We start from the raw sequence: 23,403 nt of genomic DNA, 5'->3' as shown, positions 1-23,403 counted from the left end.
GTTGGCTTTGCCAAACCTAGGGAGCTACTACTGGGCAGCAAACGTGGCGATGATCCGCAAGTGGGTCACGGAGGGAGAGGGGGCGGCATGGAAGAGGATGGAGATGGCGTCCTGTAAAGGAACGAGCCTGGGGGCGTTGGTAACGGCACCGCTGCCGCTCTCGCCGACAAAATACACCACAAGCCCGGTGGTGGCAGCAACACTAAGGATCTGGGGCCAGTGGAGAAGACACAGGGGTGCAATGGGAGCATAGGTGTGGTCCCCGATCAGGGGTAACCACCGGTTTGTCCCGGGGAAGATGGACGGGGGGTTCCAAGGCTGGCATCGGGTGGGGATAAGAAGAATGGGGGACCTGTTCATTGACGGGACATTTGCGAGCCTAGGGGCACTGGAGGAGAAATTTGAGTTACCCCCGGGAAATGCATTTAGATATATGCAGGTGAGGGCTTTTGTGAGGCGACAGGTGAGGGAATTTCCGTTGCTGCCGGCACAAGAAGTTCAAGATAGGGTGATCTCGGGGGCATGGGTCGGGGAGGGCAAGGTGTTGGAAATATACCAAGAGATGAAAGAAGAGGGGGAAGCGCTAGTAGAAGAATTGAAAGGTAAATGGGAGGAGGAGCTGGGGGAGGAGATTGAGGAAGGGATATGGGCGGATGCCCTGGGTAGGGTTAATACCTCCTCCTCGTATGCCAGGCTCAGTCTGATACAATTTAAGGTGGTTCACAGAGCGCATTTGACGAGGGCGAGGCTGAGTAGGTTCTTTGGGGTAGAGGATAGATGTGAAAGATGTTCAGGGAGTCCGGCGAACCATGTCCATATGTTTTGGTAATGCCCCGGTTCTGGAGAGGGGTGGCGGGAGTAATATCCCAGGTGGTGAAAGTCCGGGTCAAGCCAAGCTGGGGACTAGCAATATTTGGAGTAGTGGATGAGCCGGGAGTGCAGGAGGCGAAAGAGGCCAGAATTCTGGCCTTTGCGTCCCTAGTAGCCCGGCGAAGGGTCTTGCTATTGTGGAAGGGGGCGAAGCCCCCTAGCCTGGAGGCCTGGATTAACGACATGGCGGGGTTCATAAAATTGGAGAGAATTAAGTTTGCTTTGAGAGGGTCTGCACAGGGGTTTTACAGGCGGTGGCAACCGTTCCTAGAATATCTCGCGGAGCGTTAGAAGAAGGTCGATCAGTAGCAGCAGCAACCCTGGGGGGGCGGGGGGGGGGGGAACGAGAGATTGTTTGAGGGGATGGACGAGCAGGAGATAGCATGGAGGGTGGGGGGAAACGGTACGTGCGGCCAAGAGCCAGTGTATAAAGCTATGTAAATATACCACCTTGCCATTTATATATCTTGCTCAGGGAGATTTTGCGTTATTTTGTTACTGGGGGGGGGTTACTGTTTGTAAGGGGGAAAATTGTGTTGTTAAAAAACCTTAATAAAAAAATATTTTTTTTTAAAAAATGGATCCAAGCCAGATGGTGAGGTACAAAACGAGGCGTTTTCTTGATAGTACGTTTACCCACTGGGTGCAGCATTACAGATCTTTGCTTCCTTCCAACCCAGCATCCCAGGAGATGCTTTTTATATATGCTTTCAGTCCTTAATCAAACAATGTCAATCACCTTTGTATCTTTAGCAACATAGTCAATCAACCATTAACACATCTATCACAAAACAGAATATAAATGAAAAATCCATGCTAATGTAGTCAGTGTGGGCAACCTGGTAAAGTTACAATACATAATTACATAACTCCGAAATAGTGGAAGCAGCATGCTATAGACAGACCCAAGCAATGCTACAATCAACAAATCAGATGATCACAGTAAGAAATCTTACAACACCAGGTTAAAGTCCAACAGGTTTGTTTCGAATCATTAGTTTGTTTTGAATCACTAGCTTTCGGAGCACTGCTCCTTCGAGGAAGGGGCAGTCCTCCGAAAGCTAGTAATTCGAAACAAACCCGTTGAACTTTAACCTGGTGTTGCAAGACATCTTACTGTGCTCACCCCAGTCCAACACCGGCATCTCCACATCATGTCTACCAGATCAGATGAAAGCACTGTAGTCCTTCCACATCCAATTAATTGTCTACGAATATTTGCAACTAATTGGAGTAGAAATATCTCCATCCTCAATGATGGGGTGCCCAGCTGAAACATTTGCAAACATTTTCAGCCTGAAATGCAGAGTCAACCTAGTAAACCCAGGCACGGTAACAGGAACATTTTCCTGACTCTGTGCTGCAGTGAGGGAAGATAGAATTTTGTATTAATAGCAAATCCATCAATTTGTCCTGCTCTTTTACATTCTGTATAAATGAACATTTTAAACTCTCAAATATTAATATTAAAATGGATTAATAGCTACTATTCTACATTTTTAGCAATGCCATCAAAGGTAAATAGGTATTGGTGGTTTGCCAATATGAGATTTTAATCCAGTTTCTTGCCTTCAGTTTAAAGTCAGCAGTAATAATAATAATTGCTTATTGTCACAAGTAGGCTTCAATGAAGTTACTGTGTAAAGCCACATTCCGGCGCCTGTTCAGTGAGGCTGGAACGGGAATTGAACTGCTGATCTTGTTCTGCACTACAAGCCAGCTGTCTTAGCCCACTGTGCTAAACCAGCCCCTCAACTATTGATCTGATTCATAATGTTATCTTAATAAACAATTAAAGCCTTAAAAGCAAATATTACAAATGGAAATATAGCCAAATTCTTTCAGTATGATCTGCAAACATACTTGTAAACACAGTTTAATCTGTTTTAATAATTAAAAATCATTTTCACTAGATTATTCAAAAATACCATTAACAATAAAAACATATCTTGCTGATTAATGCTATTTATTGCACTGGTTTCTAAAATTATTTGGAAACAGAAATCATTTTGATGCATTAAAGAGAACTGCCCTGACATTTTAAATTGTCCATATTCGAGAAAATATTGCAAATATTTTTTAAGATGTATTCATATATTAAGATTGCAAATGTATTTCAGTTTAGGATGTATCTAAGCAAAATAAGTTTTTCTTACTGTTTTTATTTGAGTTTTCAACGACCCACTTAAGCCCTCACTTTCACCCTATCCCCATAACCCAATAACCCCTCCTAACATTTTTGGACACTGAGGGCAATTTAGCATAGCCAATCCACCTAACCTGCACGTCTTTGGACTGTGGGAGGAAACCGGAGCACCCGGAGGAAACCCATGCAGACACGGGGAGAACGTGCAGACTCCGCAGACAGTGAGCCAGCAGGGAATTGAACCTGGGACCCTGGCGCTGTGAAGCCACAGTGCTAGCCACATGTGCTATTGTGCTGCCCAACAAATATATGTCAAACTATTGAAGAATGTCTGTAACAATGCATAGTATTGCAGCACCAATTTGTTTACATAGACATCAACAAATTTCATAACCTCGCTGGCATAATTAGTTCTGTTATTATTTGATTAATTTAACCTTTTGGTGATCAGAAAGAAGTGAAGGGTGATTCTCTGAGGCCATTCTATACAGAATGGAACACTTCTGTAATATACTTGTAGGCAATATTCAGGGTCTCAAATGCTATATATTGCCATTGAATATAGACTGTTGGAGGAAAACCAAGCTCTGAAGTTGAACATAATTTAATAGATTGTGTTTTGTAAAAGACACAGAAGTTCTCGTCAAATGTGTTGACCACCAGAAGGCAACGTTTGCATTTGATAGCCATGTGCCATTCGTATGTTTATCAAGTCAGGAGGACCAATTTGGATGATGTGAACAACACCCAGCTGTGGACCATTTTTACTGGAAGTGTGTCGAAGTTCAAGAAGCAAGAGCAAGTATGGTAAAGACTGAATCTTAAAGGTGTGGAAACCAGGGTGAAAGAAAATCGCGTGCATATACTACAGTGTGGTACAGATTGTTTGGTTAAGAGCTTGACTACATTCACTACGATCAGAAGAAGGCAATTCTAAAATATCAGGTTGTTGGGGTGGTGTTGGTCACAGAATGTGTCTGTTAAAGAAGTCTTTATAGTTTTTTTGCATGTTAACCGCATATCTTTATTAACTAAATGGATATCTAGAGTAAAGGGTGCAGACACGGAGCTATCTCCCTCTCTAAATCTTAACACATCTCTTGCCAACATCACATCGACTATAGGTGTGGATCATGTGCTTTCTTACATCACTGTGTGGGTGGCAATGTATTTCATCCCACATTAACCCTATATGTGCCTGTAATAACTTCAAGAATTGGCTCCACTTATAAGAAACAATGATTTATTATAACTATAAATAATTATTTAAAATGCTTTAAAATGGTACTTCCATATTCAGCTCGAGGGTCCAACTGCTGGGACAAGTCCCAACACGTCCCAGTGAATTCTGAACTCCCAACCCTGATCGGACTAGCAGGTCACATGACTCCTCCATCAGGGACCATCCCTTAAAGAGGCTAGAAGGCAATGCTACTACATCCCTCCTCCTTTAAGTACCTTTTTGCATATGGGAATAATTAAATTACATAATTACCACAACAATAACAAACATGAATACTTTGACACTAGTCCATCAATAATTCAGTCTGCCCCGTGACAAGTCCTTTCTCATAGAGTGACATAGCTCTAGTGGCTGGGGTTCTTCTATTGAGGTAGTCACTGTTGGCCTTATTACACAAGGACTCACTCCTTATACCGACGTTTCACCTTTTTCTATTTCCACTGTTTCCTGGAGGATAATACTCGCTAATCCAACATTTTGCTCCTCGGGCAAATCACAACGCTTCCTGCTGGTACAATTGGATCAGGTCGTAGCGCTGGCTCTTGGGACAGCTCTTGCCCATTCAACTGGTCTACATGTTTCTTTAAAATCTTGTCCTGTACTTTAGCCTCATAAGATAACCCCGTTCTGGCCGTAACAGCTTCTGGAGCCCAATTTGGTCCATTACCAAAATTCTTCAAAAACACTGGATCCTCTATCTTGAATGCTCTTGCACTTTTAAATAAATCATGGTTCCTCTTCTGGTTCTGCAGGCTTGTCTCCGCCCTTCCTGCTAAACTTGGGAACACCAGGCTTAACCTGGTCCTCAACCAACCACCAGCAGCAGCTCAGCTGGAGAGACACCAATAGTCGTGTGTGGGGTGATCCTATACAATAGCAGGAACCTAGTCAACTTTGTGTATAAAGATAGAGTCATAGATGTTTATAGCATGGAAACAGGCCCTTCGGCCCAGCTGGTCCATGCTGCCCAGTTTCTATCACTTGCCTGCATTTGGCCCGCATCCTTCTGTACCCACCCTGCCCATGTAACTGTCTAACTGCTTTTTAAAGGACAAAATTGTACCCACCTCTACCACTGCCTCTGGCAGCACGTTCCAGATGCTCACCACCCGCTGTGTGAAGAAATTTCCCCTCTGGTCTCTCTTGTATCTCTCTCCTCTCACCTTAAACCTATATCCTCTAATTCTAGACTCTTCTACTTTGGAAAAAGTTCTTGACTAGATGCGGATGGTTGCTTCTTCAAGCCAGCCTTGAAAGTCTGACTGTTCTCGGCCAGTCCATTGGACGAACGATAGTATGGTGCTGTTCTGATATATTTTATTCCGTTAAAAGTCATGAACGTCTGAAACTTGGCACAAGTAAAAACTGTTCCACTGGTCAAAATTAGCACCTCTGTATCCTGTGAATTGCGAGACACTGGAGCAGCTTCTCAACTGTGTGCTGTAAGCAGTTGTGGATCTCATTTCAAATGCCTCCATTCACTTAGAATGGGCATCCACTAATAAGGAAAACATTGTGCCCATAAACAGTTCCACATAGTCCTCTGAAGCTCCCATCAGCCATCCGTACAATATAATCTGTTTCACCTTCCTCAACACTGGGTCCAGTACTCAAATCTGTTGAGCCAACACTGGCAAAGGATCCAGAAAATTCATGGCCTCTTTTTGTGGTGCCTTCTAGAACATGCCTGGTGTCTCTTTAATAATGCATGTACTGGAGCTAACATTGTTGACAGATTTGGGAGGAACTGCCCATAATAGTTAAGCATTTCCATAAAGGATTTGAGTTCTGAGGTATTCCTGATGTGCCTCCTTGATTGTTTTCACCTTGTCCTCCATGGGTGCAGCCACTGTGCGTCCACCCGATAACCTAGGTAAGCTACCTCATTAGCCTGGAAGATGCACTTCTCTATCTTGAGGCGCACCGTTGCTTCCTGGAACCTTGTTACTACGTTTTCCAAATTCGACAAGTGTTCTCTGATGCACTATCAAGTACGGCGAGACGAGAGTAGAATGTAATCGAGGCTTTATTACACAGAGATATGTGGCCTCCTACAGCAGCTTATGAAATGGCTGCTGTTCGGAGAGCACACACATTTATACTCCACCTACTGGGCGGAGCCAGCAGGCAGGGATCTATCCCCGAACCTGTAGTACAGGGGCCTTACCGTAATACCCATATATAATACAACAGTGGTGACTACCACATTCTCTTTCTGTCGGTCCTGTTACTAATACGTCATTCAAGTACACAATGACATCCGGCAAGCCTTTCAGTAAATTCTCCATGGTCCTCCGGAATATAGCACACACTGATGAAACTTCAAAGGGCAAGCCTGTGGACTGATACAACCCCTTATGGGTATTTATGGTCACATATTCCTTCATGGCGATGTCCAGCTCCAGTTGGGAATGGGCATGACTCAGATCTAATTTTATGAATATTTGACCTCCAACCAGTTTCACATATAGATCTTCAATTTTGGCTATTGAGTACTTGTCCAGCTTCGTGACCTTGTAATCACTGCAGATGTACTTGTCCAGCTTGTAATCACCACAGATGCAAATGGTTTTATCCAGTTTCACTAGTGGCACAATGGGTGCAGCCTATTCTGCAAATCGCACTGGTTGAATGATGCCTAGGTCTTTCAGCGTTTACAACTCTGTTTCAACCTTCTCTAATAACCCACAGATCTAGCCCTGAAAAAGCTTGGGGATGGCTTCTGGGTTCTCATGAATTCTCGCCTTGTCTCCTTTTATTTTTCTTAGTTCTTCCTGAAAAACATCTTGGGACTTGGGGCAGCACGGTAGAATAGTGGTTAGCACAGTTGCTTCACAGCTCCAGAGTCCCAGGTTCGATTCCTGGTTTGGGTCACTGTTTGTGTGGAGTCTGCACATTCTCCCTGTGTCAGCGTGGGTTTCCTCCGGGTGCTCCTGTTTCCTCCCACAGTCCAAAGATGCGCAGGTTAGGTGGATTGGCCATTCTAAATTGCCCTTAGTGTCCAAAAAGGTTGGGTGGGGTTACGGGGATAAAGGGGATAGGGTGGCAAGTAGGGTACTCTTTCCAGGGATCGGTGCAGACTCAATGGGCTGAATGTCCCAGTGTTCTTCAACCTCAGGGGTGGATCCCTTCAAGAACGTACTGGTAGGTCTGCTCTCCGACTATGCTGGCTGAGGCCCCAGTGTCCACTTCCATCCATAATGCCCTTCCTTTTACCACTAACTCCACTGTGATTGGGGTCACTTTGTCCGCTTTTACATAATTGACAGCTATAACTTTCCGTTCCACCACAGGACCATCTTCCATATGGTGTACTGGTTCTGTACTTTTCGATCTACAAGTGCAAGGCAGACTCTGCGAATACTTGCACGTATGTCTCAGATGTGCTTTTTTCCGCACACCTGAAGCATTCAGCTTCCCTAAAGCTGCATATATCTGGGGGGCTGGCTTCCCCCACATCTGTAAAACCCTGAGAACTCTGGGTCCATCCTAGGCTGTGGGTTTAAACTTCTATACCTTTTGGCTCTTCCAGTTCCAATATTAATTTCCTTGCTTGGACCAGCGGCTTCACTCCTGGCACCTCTGCTGATTACTGTTTCCCGCCCTAACTGGTGGACTGTGCTTTTCAGAGCATTTTAGAGCTCCCGAGAGCCCTTTCCGAGCTCTCCGTGGCTAAAGCAATCTCCAGCGCCTTTTTTAAATCAACTTCCGACTCAGCCAAAAGCTTCTTTTGTATGGCTTCTTCGTCAATGCCACACACTAAATGATCTCTTAGCATCTCATTTAATGTAATCCCAAAATCGCAATGCTCTGCAATCTTCTTGAGCCTCGCCATGAAGGCTGCAATGGTCTCCTTTGGGGCCCTATGATTGAAATAAACTTCTAATGTTGTAATATTAATGGGGGCTTGGGGTGGTAGTGCTCTTTGAGTAACTCTATGATCTCTGTGAAATTTTGATATCGGGGTCATCCAGAGGCGATAAGCTTCAATCAGACTGTAAGTCTGTGCCCCACATGCAGTTAACAAAATTACACTCTGCTTCTCCTCCCCCTCAATTTAATTTGCATGGAAATTTTCTTTAAGCATTCCACATACTGCACCCAATCTTCCGTAGCAGAATCAAACGGCTCTAATTTGCAGAAAAGAGGCATTTTCTCGTAATCCACAAATTCTCGCAATCTGAGTCGCTGGTCTTTACCTCATCATCAATTTAACAACTTCAATAATTGGCTCCACCAGTTAACTTATAAAAAATAATGATTTATTCCAACTATAAACAACTATTCACAGAGTACTTTAAAATGGTCTTTACATACTCAGCTCGAGAGTCTAACTGCTGGGATAAGACCCATCAAAGCCCAGTGAATTCCCAATTCCTGTCCCTGATTAGACTAGTGGGTCACATGACCCCCTCCAGCAGAGAGCACCCCTTAGAGGAGCTAGCTTATATATGCCAAACTCATATACTGCAGGAGTTTCAGGCGGGATAGAGGGGGATGTAAAAGGGGAGGCGGAGTTGCGCTACTTGTTCGGGAGAATATCACAGCTATACTGCGAGAGGACACCTCAGAGGGTAGTGAGGCTATATGGGTAGAGATCAGGAATAAGAAGGGTGCAGTCACAATGTTGGGGGTATACTACAGGCCTCCCAACAGCCAGCGGGAGATAGAGGAGCAGATAGGTAGACAGATTTTGGAAAAGAGTAAAAACAACAGGGTTGTGGTGATGGGAGACTTCAACTTCCCCAATATTGACTGGGACTCACTTAGCGCCAGGGGCTTAGACGGGGCGGAGTTTGTAAGGAGCATCCAGGAGGGCTTCTTAAAAAAATATGTAAACAGTCCAACTAGGGAAGGGGTGGCACTGGACCTGGTATTTGGGAATGAGCCCGGCCAGGTGGTAGATGTTTCAGTAGGGGAGCATTTCGGTAACAGTGACCACAATTCAGTAAGTTTTAAAGTACTGGTGGACAAGGATAAGAGTGGTCCGAGGATGAATGTGCTAAATTGGGGGAAGGCTAATTATAACAATATTAGGCGGGAACTGAAGAACATAGATTGGGGGCGGATGTTTGAGGGCAAATCAACATCTGACATGTGGGAGGCTTTCAAGTGTCAGTTGAAAGGAATACAGGACAGGCATGTTCCTGTGAGGAAGAAAGATAAATACGGCAATTTTCGGGAACCTTGGATGACGAGTGATATTGTAGGCCTCGTCAAAAAGAAAAAGGAGGATGACTTCCGGGTGCGGCGATGACCAGCTGAGTCGCACGTTTCGGCAGCTCCCTGTGAAACGGACTTTTGGGCTCTTGATAGGAGCCCCAACGGCAATTTTGACGGCTAAAAACACTGTGCGGTAAACCAGGAGGGAATCTCCCCTGGATACGGATGGAAAAAGGAGGAGAGAGTGGCCAGATAGCAGTGGATCCTTTAGAACAGCGGCAAGGAAGGCAAGCAAAAACTAAGATGGCGTCGGAAGGTGGCAGTTTAACTTGGGGCCCTGAACAACAAGAGTTCTTGAAATGCTGTGTGGAAGAGATAAAAAAGGAAATGAAGAAAGAGCTGTTGGCCCCGATACTACAGGCGATCGAAGGGCTAAAGGAGGAACAAAAGACCCAGGAGCGGGAGCTTCGGGTTGTGAAGGCAAAGGCAGCCGAGAATGAGGATGATATACAGGGCCTGGTGGTGAAGACGGAGACGCAGGAGGCACATCAGAAACGATGTGTGGAAAGGTTGGAGGCACTGGAAAACAACGCAAGGAGGAACAACCTGAGGATTCTTGGTCTTCCTGAAGGTGTGGAGGGAGCGGACGTCGGGGCATATGTGAGCACGATGCTGCACTCGTTAATGGGAGCGGAGGCCCCGGCGGGTCCATTGGAAGTGGAGGGAGCATATCGAGTGATGGCGCGAGGACCGAGAGCAGGAGAAATTCCCAGAGCCATAGTGGTGAGATTCCTCCGTTTTAAGGATAGAGAAATGGTCCTTAGATGGGCGAAGAAAACTCGGAGCAGTAAATGGGAGAACGCGGTGATCCGCGTTTATCAAGACTGGAGTGCGGAGGTGGCGAGAAGGAGGGCGAGCTTTAATCGGGCCAAGGCGGTGCTTCATAAAAAGAAGATAAAATTTGGAATGCTGCAACCGGCAAGACTGTGGGTCACATATCGAGGGAGGCACCACTACTTTGAGACGGCGGATGAAGCGTGGACTTTTATTGTGGAAGAAAAACTGGAATGAGCGGGTTATTAAAAAGAACGTTTGAACAAAGTGGTGGGGCGAATGTGGGGGGCAAAGAGGGGTTTTATGTACTAATCCTGCGATGTGGTAACTTTTCTCTCTCCCACAGGTGGTGATGGGGGGAGGAGGGGAGGTGGAGGAGATGGGGCGTTGGCCATTGGGGGCGGGGCCAAGGGAGAAGCGCGGGCTTGGTTCCCGCGCTATGATAACCATGGCGGGAATAGAGAAGCAGGAAGGAGGGGGCGTCGCACGGTGCGAGCCGAGGTCACGGGGGGAAGCCGAGGTCAGCCAGAGTTTGCTGACTTCTGGGAGCAACATGTGGGGAGTAATTACGCTAGCGGGGGATCTAGCGGGGGGGGGTGGGAGGGGGGAGTTACTGGGTTGCTGCTGCTGGGGAGAGGGGGGAGCTGGTATGGGAGAGGATGGGCGGGGGGGCACCGCCTGGGGGAGATACAGCTGCGTGGGAACTGGGTGAGGAGCTGGAAAAAGGTGATGGCTAATCGACAAGGGGGGTGGGTAGGAAGCCCCCCAACTCGGCTGATCACGTGGAACGTGAGAGGGCTGAACGGGCCGATAAAGAGGGCACGGGTACTCGCACACCTTAAGAAACTTAAGGCAGATGTGGTTATGTTACAGGAAAGGCACCTGAAACTGATAGACCAGGTTAGGCTACGCAAAGGATGGGTGGGGCAGGTATTCCATTCGGGGCTAGATGCGAAAAACAGGGGGGTGGCTATATTAGTGGGGAAGCGGGTAATGTTCGAGGCAAAGACTATAGTGGCGGATAACGGGGGCAGATACGTGATGGTGAGTGGCAAACTACAGGGGGAGACGGTGGTTTTGGTAAACGTATATGCCCCGAACTGGGATGATGCCAATTTTATGAGGCGGATGCTGGGACGCATTCCGGACCTAGAGATGGGAAAGCTGATAATGGGGGGAGATTTTAATACGGTGTTGGAACCAGGGCTGGATAGGTCGAAGTCCAGGACTGGAAGGAGGCCGGCAGCAGCCAAGGTGCTTAAAGATTTTATGGAGCAGATGGGAGGTGTAGACCCGTGGAGATTTAGCAGACCTAGGAGTAAGGAGTTCTCGTTTTTCTCCTATGTCCATAAAGTCTACTCGCGAATAGACTTTTTTGTGCTGGGTAGGGCATTGATCCCGAAGGTGAGGGGAACGGAGTATACGGCTATAGCCATTTCGGATCACGCTCCACACTGGGTGGACTTGGAGATAGGGGAGGAAACAGGAGGGCGCCCACCCTGGAGAATGGACATGGGACTAATGGCAGATGAGGGGGTGTGTCTAAGGGTGAGGGGGTGCATTGAAAAGTACTTGGAACTCAATGATAATGGGAAGGTCCAGGTGGGAGTGGTCTGGGAGGCGTTGAAGGCGGTGGTTAGAGGGGAGCTGATATCAATAAGGGCACATAAAGGGAAGCAGGAGAGTAAGGAACGGGAGCGGTTGCTGCAAGAACTTTTGAGGGTGGACAGACAATATGCGGAAGCACCGGAGGAGGGACTGTACAGGGAAAGGCAAAGGCTACATGTAGAATTTGACTTGCTGACTACAGGCACTGCAGAGGCACAATGGAGGAAGGCACAGGGTGTACAGTACGAATATGGGGAGAAGGCGAGCAGGTTGCTGGCACACCAATTGAGGAAAAGGGGAGCAGCGAGGGAAATAGGGGGAGTGAGGGATGAGGAAGGAGAGATGGAGCGGGGAGCGGAGAGAGTGAATGGAGTGTTCAAGACATTTTATAAAAAATTATATGAAGCTCAACCCCCGGATGGGAGGGAGAGAATGATGGGCTTCTTGGATCGGCTGGAATTTCCCAAGGTGGAAGAGCAGGAAAGGGTGGGACTGGGAGCACAGATCGAGGTAGAAGAAGTGGTGAAAGGAATCAGGAGCATGCAGGCGGGAAAGGCCCCGGGACCGGATGGATTCCCAGTCGAATTCTATAGAAAATATGTGGACTTGCTCGCCCCGGTACTGACGAGGACCTTTAATGAGGCAAAGGAAAGGGGACAACTGCCCCCGACTATGTCTGAAGCAACGATATCGCTTCTCTTAAAGAAGGAAAAGGACCCGCTACAATGCGGGTCCTATAGACCTATTTCCCTCCTAAATGTAGATGCCAAGGTCCTGGCCAAGGTAATGGCAATGAGAATAGAGGAATGTGTCCCGGGAGGTGGTCCACGAGGACCAAACTGGGTTTGTGAAGGGGAGACAGCTGAACACGAATATACGGAGGTTGTTAGGGGTAATGATGATGGCCCCACCAGAGGGAGAAACGGAGATAGTAGTGGCGATGGATGCCGAGAAAGCATTTGATAGAGTGGAGTGGGATTATTTGTGGGAGGTGTTGAGGAGATTTGGTTTTGGAGAGGGGTATGTTAGATGGGTGCAGCTGTTGTATAGGGCCCCAGTGGCGAGCGTGGTCACGAATGGACGGGGATCTGCATATTTTCGGCTCCATAGAGGGACAAGGCAGGGATGCCCTCTGTCCCCATTATTGTTTGCACTGGCGATTGAGCCCCTGGCGATAGCGTTGAGGGGTTCCAAGAAGTGGAGGGGAGTACTTAGGGGAGGAGAAAGAGCACCGGGTATCTTTGTATGCGGACGATTTGCTACTATACGTGGCGGACCCGGCGGAGGGGATGCCAGAAATAATGCGGATACTTGGGGAGTTTGGGGATTTTTCAGGGTATAAATTGAACATGGGGAAAAGTGAGTTGTTTGTGGTGCATCCAGGGGAGCAGAGTAGAGAAATAGAGGATCTACCGCTGAGGAAGGTAACAAGGGACTTTCGTTACCTGGGGATCCAGATAGCTAAGAATTGGGGCACATTGCACAGGTTAAATTTAACGCGGTTGGTGGAACAGATGGAGGAGGATTTCAAGAGATGGGATATGGTATCCCTGTCAATGGCAGGGAGGGTGCAGGCGGTTAAGATGGTGGTCCTCCCGAGATTCCTCTTTGTGTTTCAGTGCCTCCCGGTGGTGATCACGAAGGCTTTTTTTAAAAGGATTGAAAAGAGCATCATGGGTTTTGTGTGGGCTGGGAAGACCCCGAGAGTGAGGAAGGGATTCTTACAGCGTAGCAGGGTTAGGGGGGGGCTGGCACTACCGAGCCTAAGTGAGTATTATTGGGCCACTAATATTTCAATGGTGAGTAAGTGGATGGGAGAGGAGGAGGGAGCGGCGTGGAAGAGATTAGAGAGGGCGTCCTGTAGGCGGACTAGCCTACAGGCTATGGTGACAGCCCCATTGCCGTTCTCACCGAGGAACTACACCACAAGCCCGGTGGTGGTGGCTACACTGAAGATTTGGGGACAGTGGAGACGGCATAGGGGAAAGACTGGAGCCTTGGGTGGGTCCCCGATAAGAAACAACCATAGGTTTGCCCCTGGGGGAATAGATGGGGGATATGGAATGAGGCAAAGAGCAGGAATAACGCAACTGAAAGATCTGTTTGTGGATGGGAAGTTCGCGAGTCTGGGAGCGCTGACCGAGAAATATGGGTTCCCCCAAGGGAATGCATTCAGGTATATGCAACTGAGGGCTTTTGCGAGGCAACAGGTGAGGGAATTCCCACAGCTCCCGACACAAGAGGTGCAGGACAGAGTGATCTCAAAGACATGGGTGGGGGATGGTAAGGTGTCAGATATATATAGGGAAATGAGGGACGAAGGGGAGACTATGGTAGATGAACTAAAAGGGAAATGGGAAGAAGAGCTGGGGGAGGAGATCGAGGAGGGGCTGTGGGCAGATGCCCTAAGCAGGGTAAACTCGTCGTCCTCGTGTGCCAGGCTAAGCCTGATTCAGTTTAAGGTATTACACAGGGCACATATGACTGGAGCACGGCTCAGTAAATTTTTTGGGGTGGAGGATAGGTGTGCGAGGTGCTCGAGAAGCCCAGCGAATCATACCCATATGTTTTGGTCATGCCCGGCACTACAGAGGTTTTGGATGGGGGTGACAAAGGTGCTTTCAAAAGTAGTAGGAGTCCGGGTCGAACCAAGCTGGGGGTTGGCTATATTTGGGGTTGCACAAGAGCCGGGAGTGCAGGAGGCGAGAGAGGCCGATGTTTTGGCCTTTGCGTCCCTAGTAGCCCGGCGCAGGATATTGCTAATGTGGAAAGAAGCCAAGCCCCCGGGGGTGGAGACCTGGATAAATGATATGGCGGGGTTTATAAAGCTAGAGCGGATTAAGTTCGTCCTAAGGGGGTCGGCTCAAGGGTTCACCAGGCGGTGGCAACCGTTCATCGAATACCTCGCAGAAAGATAGACGGAATGGGAAAAAGAAGGCAGCAGCAGCAGCCCAGGATCGGGGGGGGGGGGGAGGAGGAACCAGAAGGACTCTCAGGGTTGTTAATATATACTGTATAGTATGTATAGGTCGTTGCTACAGATAATTATATATTGGACTGTTAAATTATATTTTTGGAGAGTGTTACTTGTGACAAGGCAGTTGCCAATTAGGGCTAGTTTTCATTTTTGTTATTTATTATTTATTCATTTTTTGTTTATAAAATAGGTCATTGTTATTTGTGTTGTTATAATATTGTGTAAAGGATGCACAATGTACTGTGTTGGTTGACCAAAATTTTTCAATAAAATATTTAATAAAAAAAAATAAAAGTCCGGAATGACGACCAAAAAAAAAAAAAGAAAAAGGAGGCATTTGTCAGGGCATATAAGGAAAGTAGGAAGGAACTTAAGCAAGGAGTCAGGAGGGCTAGAAGGGGTCATGAAAAGTCATTGGCAAATAGGGTTAAGGAAAATCCCAAGGCTTTTTACACGTACATAAAAAGCAAGAGGGTAGCCAGGGAAAGGGTTGGCCCACTGAAGGATAGGCAAGGGAATCTATGTGTGGAGCCAGAGGAAATGGGCGAGGTACTAAATGAATACTTTGCATCAGTATTCAACAAAGAGAAGGAATTGGTAGATGTTGAGTCTGGAGAAGGGGGTGTAGATAGCCTGGGTCACATTGTGATCCAAAAAGACGAGGTGTTGGGTGTCTTAAAAAATATTAAGGTAGATAAGTCCCCAGGGCCTGATGGGATCTACCCCAGAATACTGAAGGAGGCTGGAGAGGAAATTGCTGAGGCCTTGACGGAAATCTTTGGATCCTCGCTGTCTTCGGGGGATGTCCCGGAGGACTGGAGAATAGCCAATGTTGTTCCTCTGTTTAAGAAGGGTAGCAAGGATAATCCCGGGAACTACAGGCCGGTGAGCCTTACTTCAGTGGTAGGGAAATTACTGGAGAGAATTCTTCGAGACAGGATCTACTCCCATTTGGAAGCAAATGGACGTATTAGTGAGAGGCAGCACGGTTTTGTGAAGGGGAGGTCGTGTCTCACTAACTTGATAGAGTTTTTCGAGGAGGTCACTAAGATGATTGATGCAGGTAGGGCAGTAGATGTTGTCTATATGGACTTCAGTAAGGCCTTTGACAAGGTCCCTCATGGTAGACTAGTACAAAAGGCGAAGTCACACGGGATCAGGGGTGAACTGGCAAGGTGGATACAGAACTGGCTAGGCCATAGAAGGCAGAGAGTAGCAATGGAGGGATGCTTTTCTAATTGGAGGGCTGTGACCAGTGGTGTTCCACAGGGATCAGTGCTGGGACCTTTGCTCTTTGTAGTATATATAAATGATTTGGAGGAAAATGTAACTGGTCTGATTAGTAAGTTTGCAGACGACACAAAGGTTGGTGGAATTGCGGATAGCGATGAGGACTGTCTGAGGATACAGCAGGATTTAGATTGTCTGGAGACTTGGGCGGAGAGATGGCAGATGGAGTTTAATCCGGACAAATGTCAGGTAATGCATTTTGGAAGGGCTAATGCAGGTAGGGAATATACAGTGAATGGTAGAACCCTCAAGAGTATTGAAAGTCAAAGAGATCTAGGAGTACAGGTCCACAGGTCATTGAAAGGGGCAACACAGGTGGAGAAGGTAGTCAAGAAGGCATACGGCATGCTTGCCTTCATTGGCCGGGGCATTGAGTATAAGAATTGGCAAGTCATGTTGCAGCTGTATAGAACCTTAGTTAGGCCACACTTGGAGTATAGTGTTCAATTCTGGTCGCCACACTACAAGAAGGATGTGGAGGCTTTAGAGAGGGTGCAGAAGAGATTTACCAGAATGTTGCCTGGTATGGAGGGCATAAGCTATGAGGAGCGATTGAATAAACTCGGTTTGTTCTCACTGGAACGAAGGAGGTTGAGGGGCGACCTGATAGAGGTATACAAAATTATGAGGGGCATAGACAGAGTGGATAGTCAGAGGCTTTTCCCCAGGGTAGAGGGGTCAATTACTAGGGGGCATAGGTTTAAGGTGAGAGGGGCAAGGTTTAGAGTAGATGTACGAGGCAAGTTTTTTACGCAGAGGGTAGTGGGTGCCTGGAACTCACTACCGGAGGAGGTAGTGGAAGCAGGGACGATAGGGACATTTAAGGGGCATCTTGACAAATATATGAATAGGATGGGAATAGAAGGATACGGACCCAGGAAGTGTAGAAGATTGTAGTTTAGTCGGACAGTATGGTCGGCACGGGCTTGGAGGGCCGAAGGGCCTGTTCCTGTGCTGTACATTTCTTTGTTCTTTGTTCTTTGTCCCCCAAATCTTTATTTATTCCATGAATATGGAGTTACACTTGTTTATTCATGTCTTACATTATTATTAGTCTTATGCATTTACCTTGTTGTGACAGTCTTAATGCTATTCTAACGTTAGTGCTATTACTGAGTTAGTAATATTGCAACATTCTCACTCCCCCATCCTTTCCCTTTGGATCTTGAAGTTAGAAGTTCAGGCAGTCTGGAGGCCTTATAACCAGAGGCGAACTTACACTTTTGAGGGGGCTCACACTCTCCCATATCACACCCCAGCCCCTGTGACATGACGTCCCGCCTCGGTTAGATCAAGCACCGCCCCCAAAGATGTTAATCCTTATCCCCAATGACATCGAGCCCCATCCCCAATGATATCAATGCCCTCCCGACGCCACCCACCCTCAGCTTATATATTGCAAGACACAGAAACCCCAAATCACTGCTGAACAACTGTGCTGCTCTTTAGTTTATGACAACAACAAACCTGTACTGTAATCGATATGATGGTAAAGATGCAAAATTTTGCAATCTGTGTGTCTTAAGGCGAGCAAACGTGAACTGGCTGATGAGCAACTGGACCGAGAAATCAGCCGATGATATGACTCCAGCACAGCACGGGCCAGTGCAGGACAGAATGAGCAAGAAAAAGTTGAGTATAGGAGCAAATGTGGCAAAAGTCCAGTGTAGGAGCCAGTGTTCCGTCTTCGTCTAATGTCAGTGGCTTTGCTGGCAGCTGTCCGGCAGGATTCCATATCTTGTCCAAAAAAGGAGACTTTCTGAAGGCCAGTATTGAGAGTGATGGGGGATCCATCCATTCAAAAGGCAGTAATTCAACATGCAAAAACAAGTGAAGATGTTGATAGTTCTGCAAAAATATTGCGAACAACTCTGTAAAGATGTACCAAGTACAGGTTTCATGAGACAGCCCAGCAAAAATGAGCAAACTACAGTGTCCAGATATCCAACTGAGCTGCAGAATAAGAACTGGCCTCCATAATTTTTTTTTAATATAATAAATTTAGAGTTCCCAATTATTTCTTTTCCAATTAAGGGGCAATTTAGCGTAGCCAAACCACTTAACCTGCACATCTTTGGGTTATGGGGGCAGCACGGTGGCGCAGTGAGTTAGTCCTGCTGCCTCACAGCGGCGAGGTCCCAGGTTCGATCCCGGCTCTGGGTCACTGTCTGTGTGGAGTTTGCACATTCTCCCCGTGTTTGCATGGGTTTTGCCCCCACAACCCAAAAATGTGTAGGATAACTGGATTGGCCACGCTAAATTGCCCCTTAATTGGAAAAAAATGATTGGGTGCTCTAAATTTATATTAAAAAAAAGAAAATCTTTGGGTTGTGGGGGTGAAACCCACGCAGACACGGGGAGAATGTGCAAACTCCACACGGACAGTGACCAAGGGCCGGAATTCGAACCCACGTCCTCAGCACCATAGGCAGTAATGCTAACCACTGTGCCACATGCCACCCTTTGGCCTCCATAAGAAGCACAGCAGAAGCATTGGCAAATTCGGTAAGGTTTCAAAATGCCATGACAAAAATGCACCTCCACTGTGTCATCATGCAAAGAGACTGTGCACACTCAAACCCAAATTATTCCCGAGAATTCAAATCTTGTGAAACAAACCTTCCACGTATAATGTCCAACTGGATTTCGCTGCTTATTATTGACTCTCAAGCCGGGTCCGCGCCAGTTGAATGTCATTTGGTGAATGCTGAAGTAATGGAGCACCCAGCTCCAAAATCATGGGAATGCCTATCTAACTGCAAACTTAAGGAATGTCAAATGGAATTGTATGTTGACTCCCAAGAGGATGGATTGTTTGTTAGTGAAGAAAGAGAGATGGAAACATACTGGAATTTCCTGTCGACTGCCTGATAGTAGAATCTGGATTTGGTACTCAAATGGCAGAGTTCTTGGACAAGCCCCAAGCCTCAAACTGTGGTTCCGCTGGGCAAAAGCCCAGCAGATGAAATTCCCCATTGAACTGAAAATCGGCGGCCTCAACAATCCTAGTGTGAATTCAAAGCAAACCCAATCACCGGTCAAAGATCGAACGACCAACAGTAAACATGCTGGATCAGGAATGGTATTTCCTGACCGATTTCAAAAGTTGGGTCCTCCAGCTTCTCTCAGGACAACTAAACCACCTCTAAAGTAGTTACCCCCCAGCAGATGGAATTGCAGATTGACTCAGAGAAATATCACACGTTGACACAAAACTGGAAGGTCTTTATCAAAGTGTTAAGGTAGAATGCCCCATTAAATCTTTCCCTGCAGAATCCCAAATAGGAGAGTTCATGGAATTGGATCACAGCATTGATGGCGCTGTTGCTTTGTTGGCAGTAGCAACTGGATCGTGTGTTGAATTACGAATAACTGAATTCTATATCGATAATCCAAAGCATAATGGGTTGCCACCCAGCCTTCTCATACTCAGCCTTGGCCTCTGATTGAGTCATCCTGCTGCTCCCCAAAAAGCACGACGCTAGTGTCTCCCAAGCTCTCGCAGCTCCTGACTGCTAACACGTTGAGTGGCCGAGCCTCGAGCCTTAACAAGTGTGTGTGCTTCTGGCTGGCTGCCTGGCTGCTACTGTTGGCCATCTGGCTTCGCCTCAGTTCTCTTGCCCTCGCCGCCCAGTCCATTTGCTCTCCAGCACTCTCACTCTCTAGCACTCTCACTCTCAGCCCTGGCCTCTGGTCGGTGATTTCACTTTTGCTTCAGGCTGCCCAGTGGGCCGAATGTCAGAAACTGGCTGCTGCTTCACTCAATGAAAGTTCAGGAACCTCACATCAATTCAGGAGATCCATCTGAACTGCTCTGATGTTCCACCACCTCTCAACGTCTGACAAACGGCTTTCCCGCTCTAAAGGGGAGTCCACCAATCAGAGCCCGATGTTGTTGTGTATTGCGTGTTGATATGAGCTTTTCAGCAAATTCAGAGCTATCAGGTTTTAATTGGTTCTCCCACACTGCAGTCACCTTTCTGTACGGTCCTCAGCACTGCTAACCATTGCGCCACCGTGCCGCTTTTAACATTTATTTATTATTTCTGGCTTAATAAGTCAGAAGAAGAGCAAGTAAACACACTTCTTTACTGAACTGGGACAACTGAAGATGACACCATTGCATGACTGGAAATTAATGAGTCCAACCAAATTTTTAAAAAATTATTTAAAGTACCCAATTCATTTTTGTTTCGAATTAAAGGGCAATTTAGCATGGCCAATCCACCTATCCTGCATATCTTTGGGTTGTGGGGGTGAGACCCACACAGACATGGCGAGAATGTGTAAACTCCACATGGAGTGACCTGGGGCCGGGATCGAATCCATGTCTTTGGCAATGTGAGGCAGCAGTGCTAACCACTACGCCACCATGCCACCCGTCCAGATTTGATGAGGTTCTAAAATCCTTTGTCATTTATTTCAGCTTGTGACCTAACAAATTATTGGAGAGAGCTGAATTCAAATAAAGTCTAACTTTACGGGCAGCACGGTAGCACAAGTGGATAACACTGTGGCTTCACAGCCCCAGTGTCCCAGGTTTGATTCCCTGTCTGTGCGAGTCTGCACGTTCTCCCAGTGTCTGCGTGGGTTTCCTCCGGGTGCTCCGGTTTCCTTCCACAGTCCAAAGACGTGCAGGTTAGGTGGATTGGCCATGGTAAATTGCCCTTAGTGACCAAAAAGGTTGGGAGGGGTTATTGGGTCACGGGAATGGGGTGGAAGTGAGGGCTTAAGTGGGTCGGTGCAGACCCAATGGGCTGAATGGCCTCCTTCTGCACTATATGTTCTATGTTCCATGTATATGCCAGGGCAGCACGGTTGTGTTCTAAAGAATACGAGGGCTGGGATTCTCCAAAATCCCGGCGAAGTGTTGACACCAGCGTAATCACCAGAGTGTTTCATGTCGACGTCAATGGGCCTCTTCGCCCAGTGATTCGGTGGCCCACGCCGCCGGAGTGCTCCATGCAGCTCCGGCGCCGATACGCAGCCCTGCACTGCCGGCGCAGGTCAACAGATGCGCGTGGCGCGCTAGTGCATGCGCGAGGTGGCCGTTTCCATGCCGGCACCGCGCAGCATGGTACCGACACAGAGGGCCAGCGCAGAAGAAGGTAGGCTCCCCCAGATCACACGCGCCCGCCGATTGGTAGCCCCCGATCGCGGGCCTGGCCATCGTTGAAGGCCCCCCCCCCAGGAGTCTGATCCCCCCGCCCCCCCCCAACAGGACAGCCACCACGGCCGCGGGTCCGAGCTCCCGGCGGGTGGTACCATATGTGAACCACACCGGTGGAACTCGGCAGGAACTCAGCCGGGTCGACCGCGGAGAATCGCCGTGGGGGCTTCTTTTAACGGCCCCCGACCAGCGCTGCATCGACCAAGCGCGCGACTGCTGCCGATTCTCCGGTCGCCGGAAAATCACGTCCCAGCGTCGGAACGGCGTGGCGGGAATTTTCGCCGTCAACAGCGATTCTCCGAACCGGCGTGGGCTCAGAGAATCCCGGCCGAGGTCTCAGAACCACAGGGTTGCACTTTCAGCAAGTAGAAAATGAGAAATCCACTTAGAAGGAAAAGGGCAAGAAGAAAAGACTTTAAGTTACATCACTCTGGTGGCATCAAGTTATGAGAAATACCTATCTGTCAGTTAGAAAAACAATTTCTAAATAAATGAAAAGAGCAAAACATTAGTAAAATAAAAATCAATTTATAAACCATAGCTATTATGCTAAAATTCATGATAGCGCCATCACATCAAAACACATAAATTAAGCCATGAAATATTTCATAGCTTATTATAGGAGTAGAGGCAATTTCCATTCTGCTTAATATTGTTCAGATTAGAATATTATTTCATTGACATATTTGATAAGTTAATTTTCCAAATATACTTTTCCTCTTATACAAAAGGTCGTTCTTACTTCTTCGCGCTTTGAAGTGTAAGGATCTTCAGGAATGCAGCCAGGTGGATTCAGTTTGACACCCATTTTCCGCAGAAAATTTTTTGTGAACTGGTCACAGTCTACAATCATAAGTGTCTTTGCGTAGAAAACAATTTCTTGACAAATATTGAAGTGCTCCACTGTGTAAAACTGATCATCATTTGGAATCGGAAGTGGAATACGATGACGATGGATTATAGTTCCTGAAACAACAGAAAACGTAGATTTAAGTGTGTGTTTTCATGTTACATTATCTTCCTTTACTAGCTGTTATGTTTTGGCTGCTTCCTGTCCTGCTCAGTCTACATCATTTTTGCTCTCATATCTTAGAACACTTTTAGGCAAAAATTTAACTCAAATGTTACAGTGGTTAGTACTGCTGCCTCACAACGCCAGGGACCCAGGTTTGATTCCAACTTTGGGTGACTGTCTCTGTGGAGTTTGTATGTTCTCCCCATGTCTGCGTTGGTTTCCTCCCGCAATCCAAAGATGTGCAGGTTAGGTGGTTAGGCCATGCTAAATTGTCCCTAAGAGTTCAAAGTTTAGATGGGGTTAAAGGGATAGGGCGGGGGATTGGGCCTGGTAGGGTGATCTTTCAGATGGTTGGTGCAGATGGGTTCAATGGCCTCCTTCTGCACTATAGGAATTCTATGATTGTTTTCAGAGTTTAGCTAAGCTATCAGTAATGCATGTGGGATAACAACAAAAGAAAAACTTAGGAGTTATTTTAACTGTCCACATGGTGGGTATAGGGCAAGCAAGCAATTAAAATCACTGCTTAATATTTATTACTGCAATCCCGTTTACCTTATCTTTACCACACAGTTCTTTTTTACTGAGGGGTGATGGGGGGCTTCACGAATACATAAAAATCAGGATGCTATCATATAATTAGGACTCCTGTGTAATTTTCATACAAAATTACAGAAGTCCTGCCTAGCGCCCTATCTGTCTCTTATATCTAGCAAGATTGTCTCTCAGAGACACTGACATAGCAAGGGAGATATACCTGCAGATAATTAAACCACAGGAATTGTGTGCCATTATGTTATCCGGAATGCCAGAAAAGTCTCCAGCTTCCTAATCACTTTTCTTTTGCTATATGTGGGTGCTGCTATTGCCAGTGTTATTTATCTAGACGCGGGGTTAGAGGAAGTGGAGCTCCAGCACTCTCAACAATTAGCTGGGCCTATTGGAGGACAACAGCAGAGGCAGGAATGCTTATAGGAAGATATACTCATCACAGTGTATATACCAAGAATTATTTTATTGTATTTGCCTGGGCAACAGTGTATCAGGGACTATTCGCCTCTACACAGGTTGTTACAGACTCCAATAG

The 23,403-nt window shown here is 47.0% G+C and overlaps 1 protein-coding gene across 3 annotated transcripts in view; it reads right to left on the bottom strand.

Annotated features, from left to right (window-relative positions):
- efhc2 (EF-hand domain (C-terminal) containing 2) overlaps positions 1 to 23,403 on the bottom strand; it is a 232,602-nt gene that overhangs the window by 142,367 nt on the left and 66,832 nt on the right. For all 3 annotated transcript variants that reach the window (XM_072513842.1, XM_072513841.1, XM_072513843.1), the window contains exon 4: positions 22,044 to 22,267. In XM_072513842.1, coding sequence (XP_072369943.1) covers positions 22,044 to 22,267 — 224 coding nt within the window. The remainder of the gene's footprint in view (positions 1 to 22,043; positions 22,268 to 23,403) is intronic.

This window comes from Scyliorhinus torazame, chromosome 8, assembly GCF_047496885.1.
Source record: "Scyliorhinus torazame isolate Kashiwa2021f chromosome 8, sScyTor2.1, whole genome shotgun sequence".
Taxonomy (NCBI): Eukaryota; Metazoa; Chordata; class Chondrichthyes; order Carcharhiniformes; family Scyliorhinidae; genus Scyliorhinus; species Scyliorhinus torazame.
This window is presented reverse-complemented; position numbering and strand designations above follow the sequence as displayed.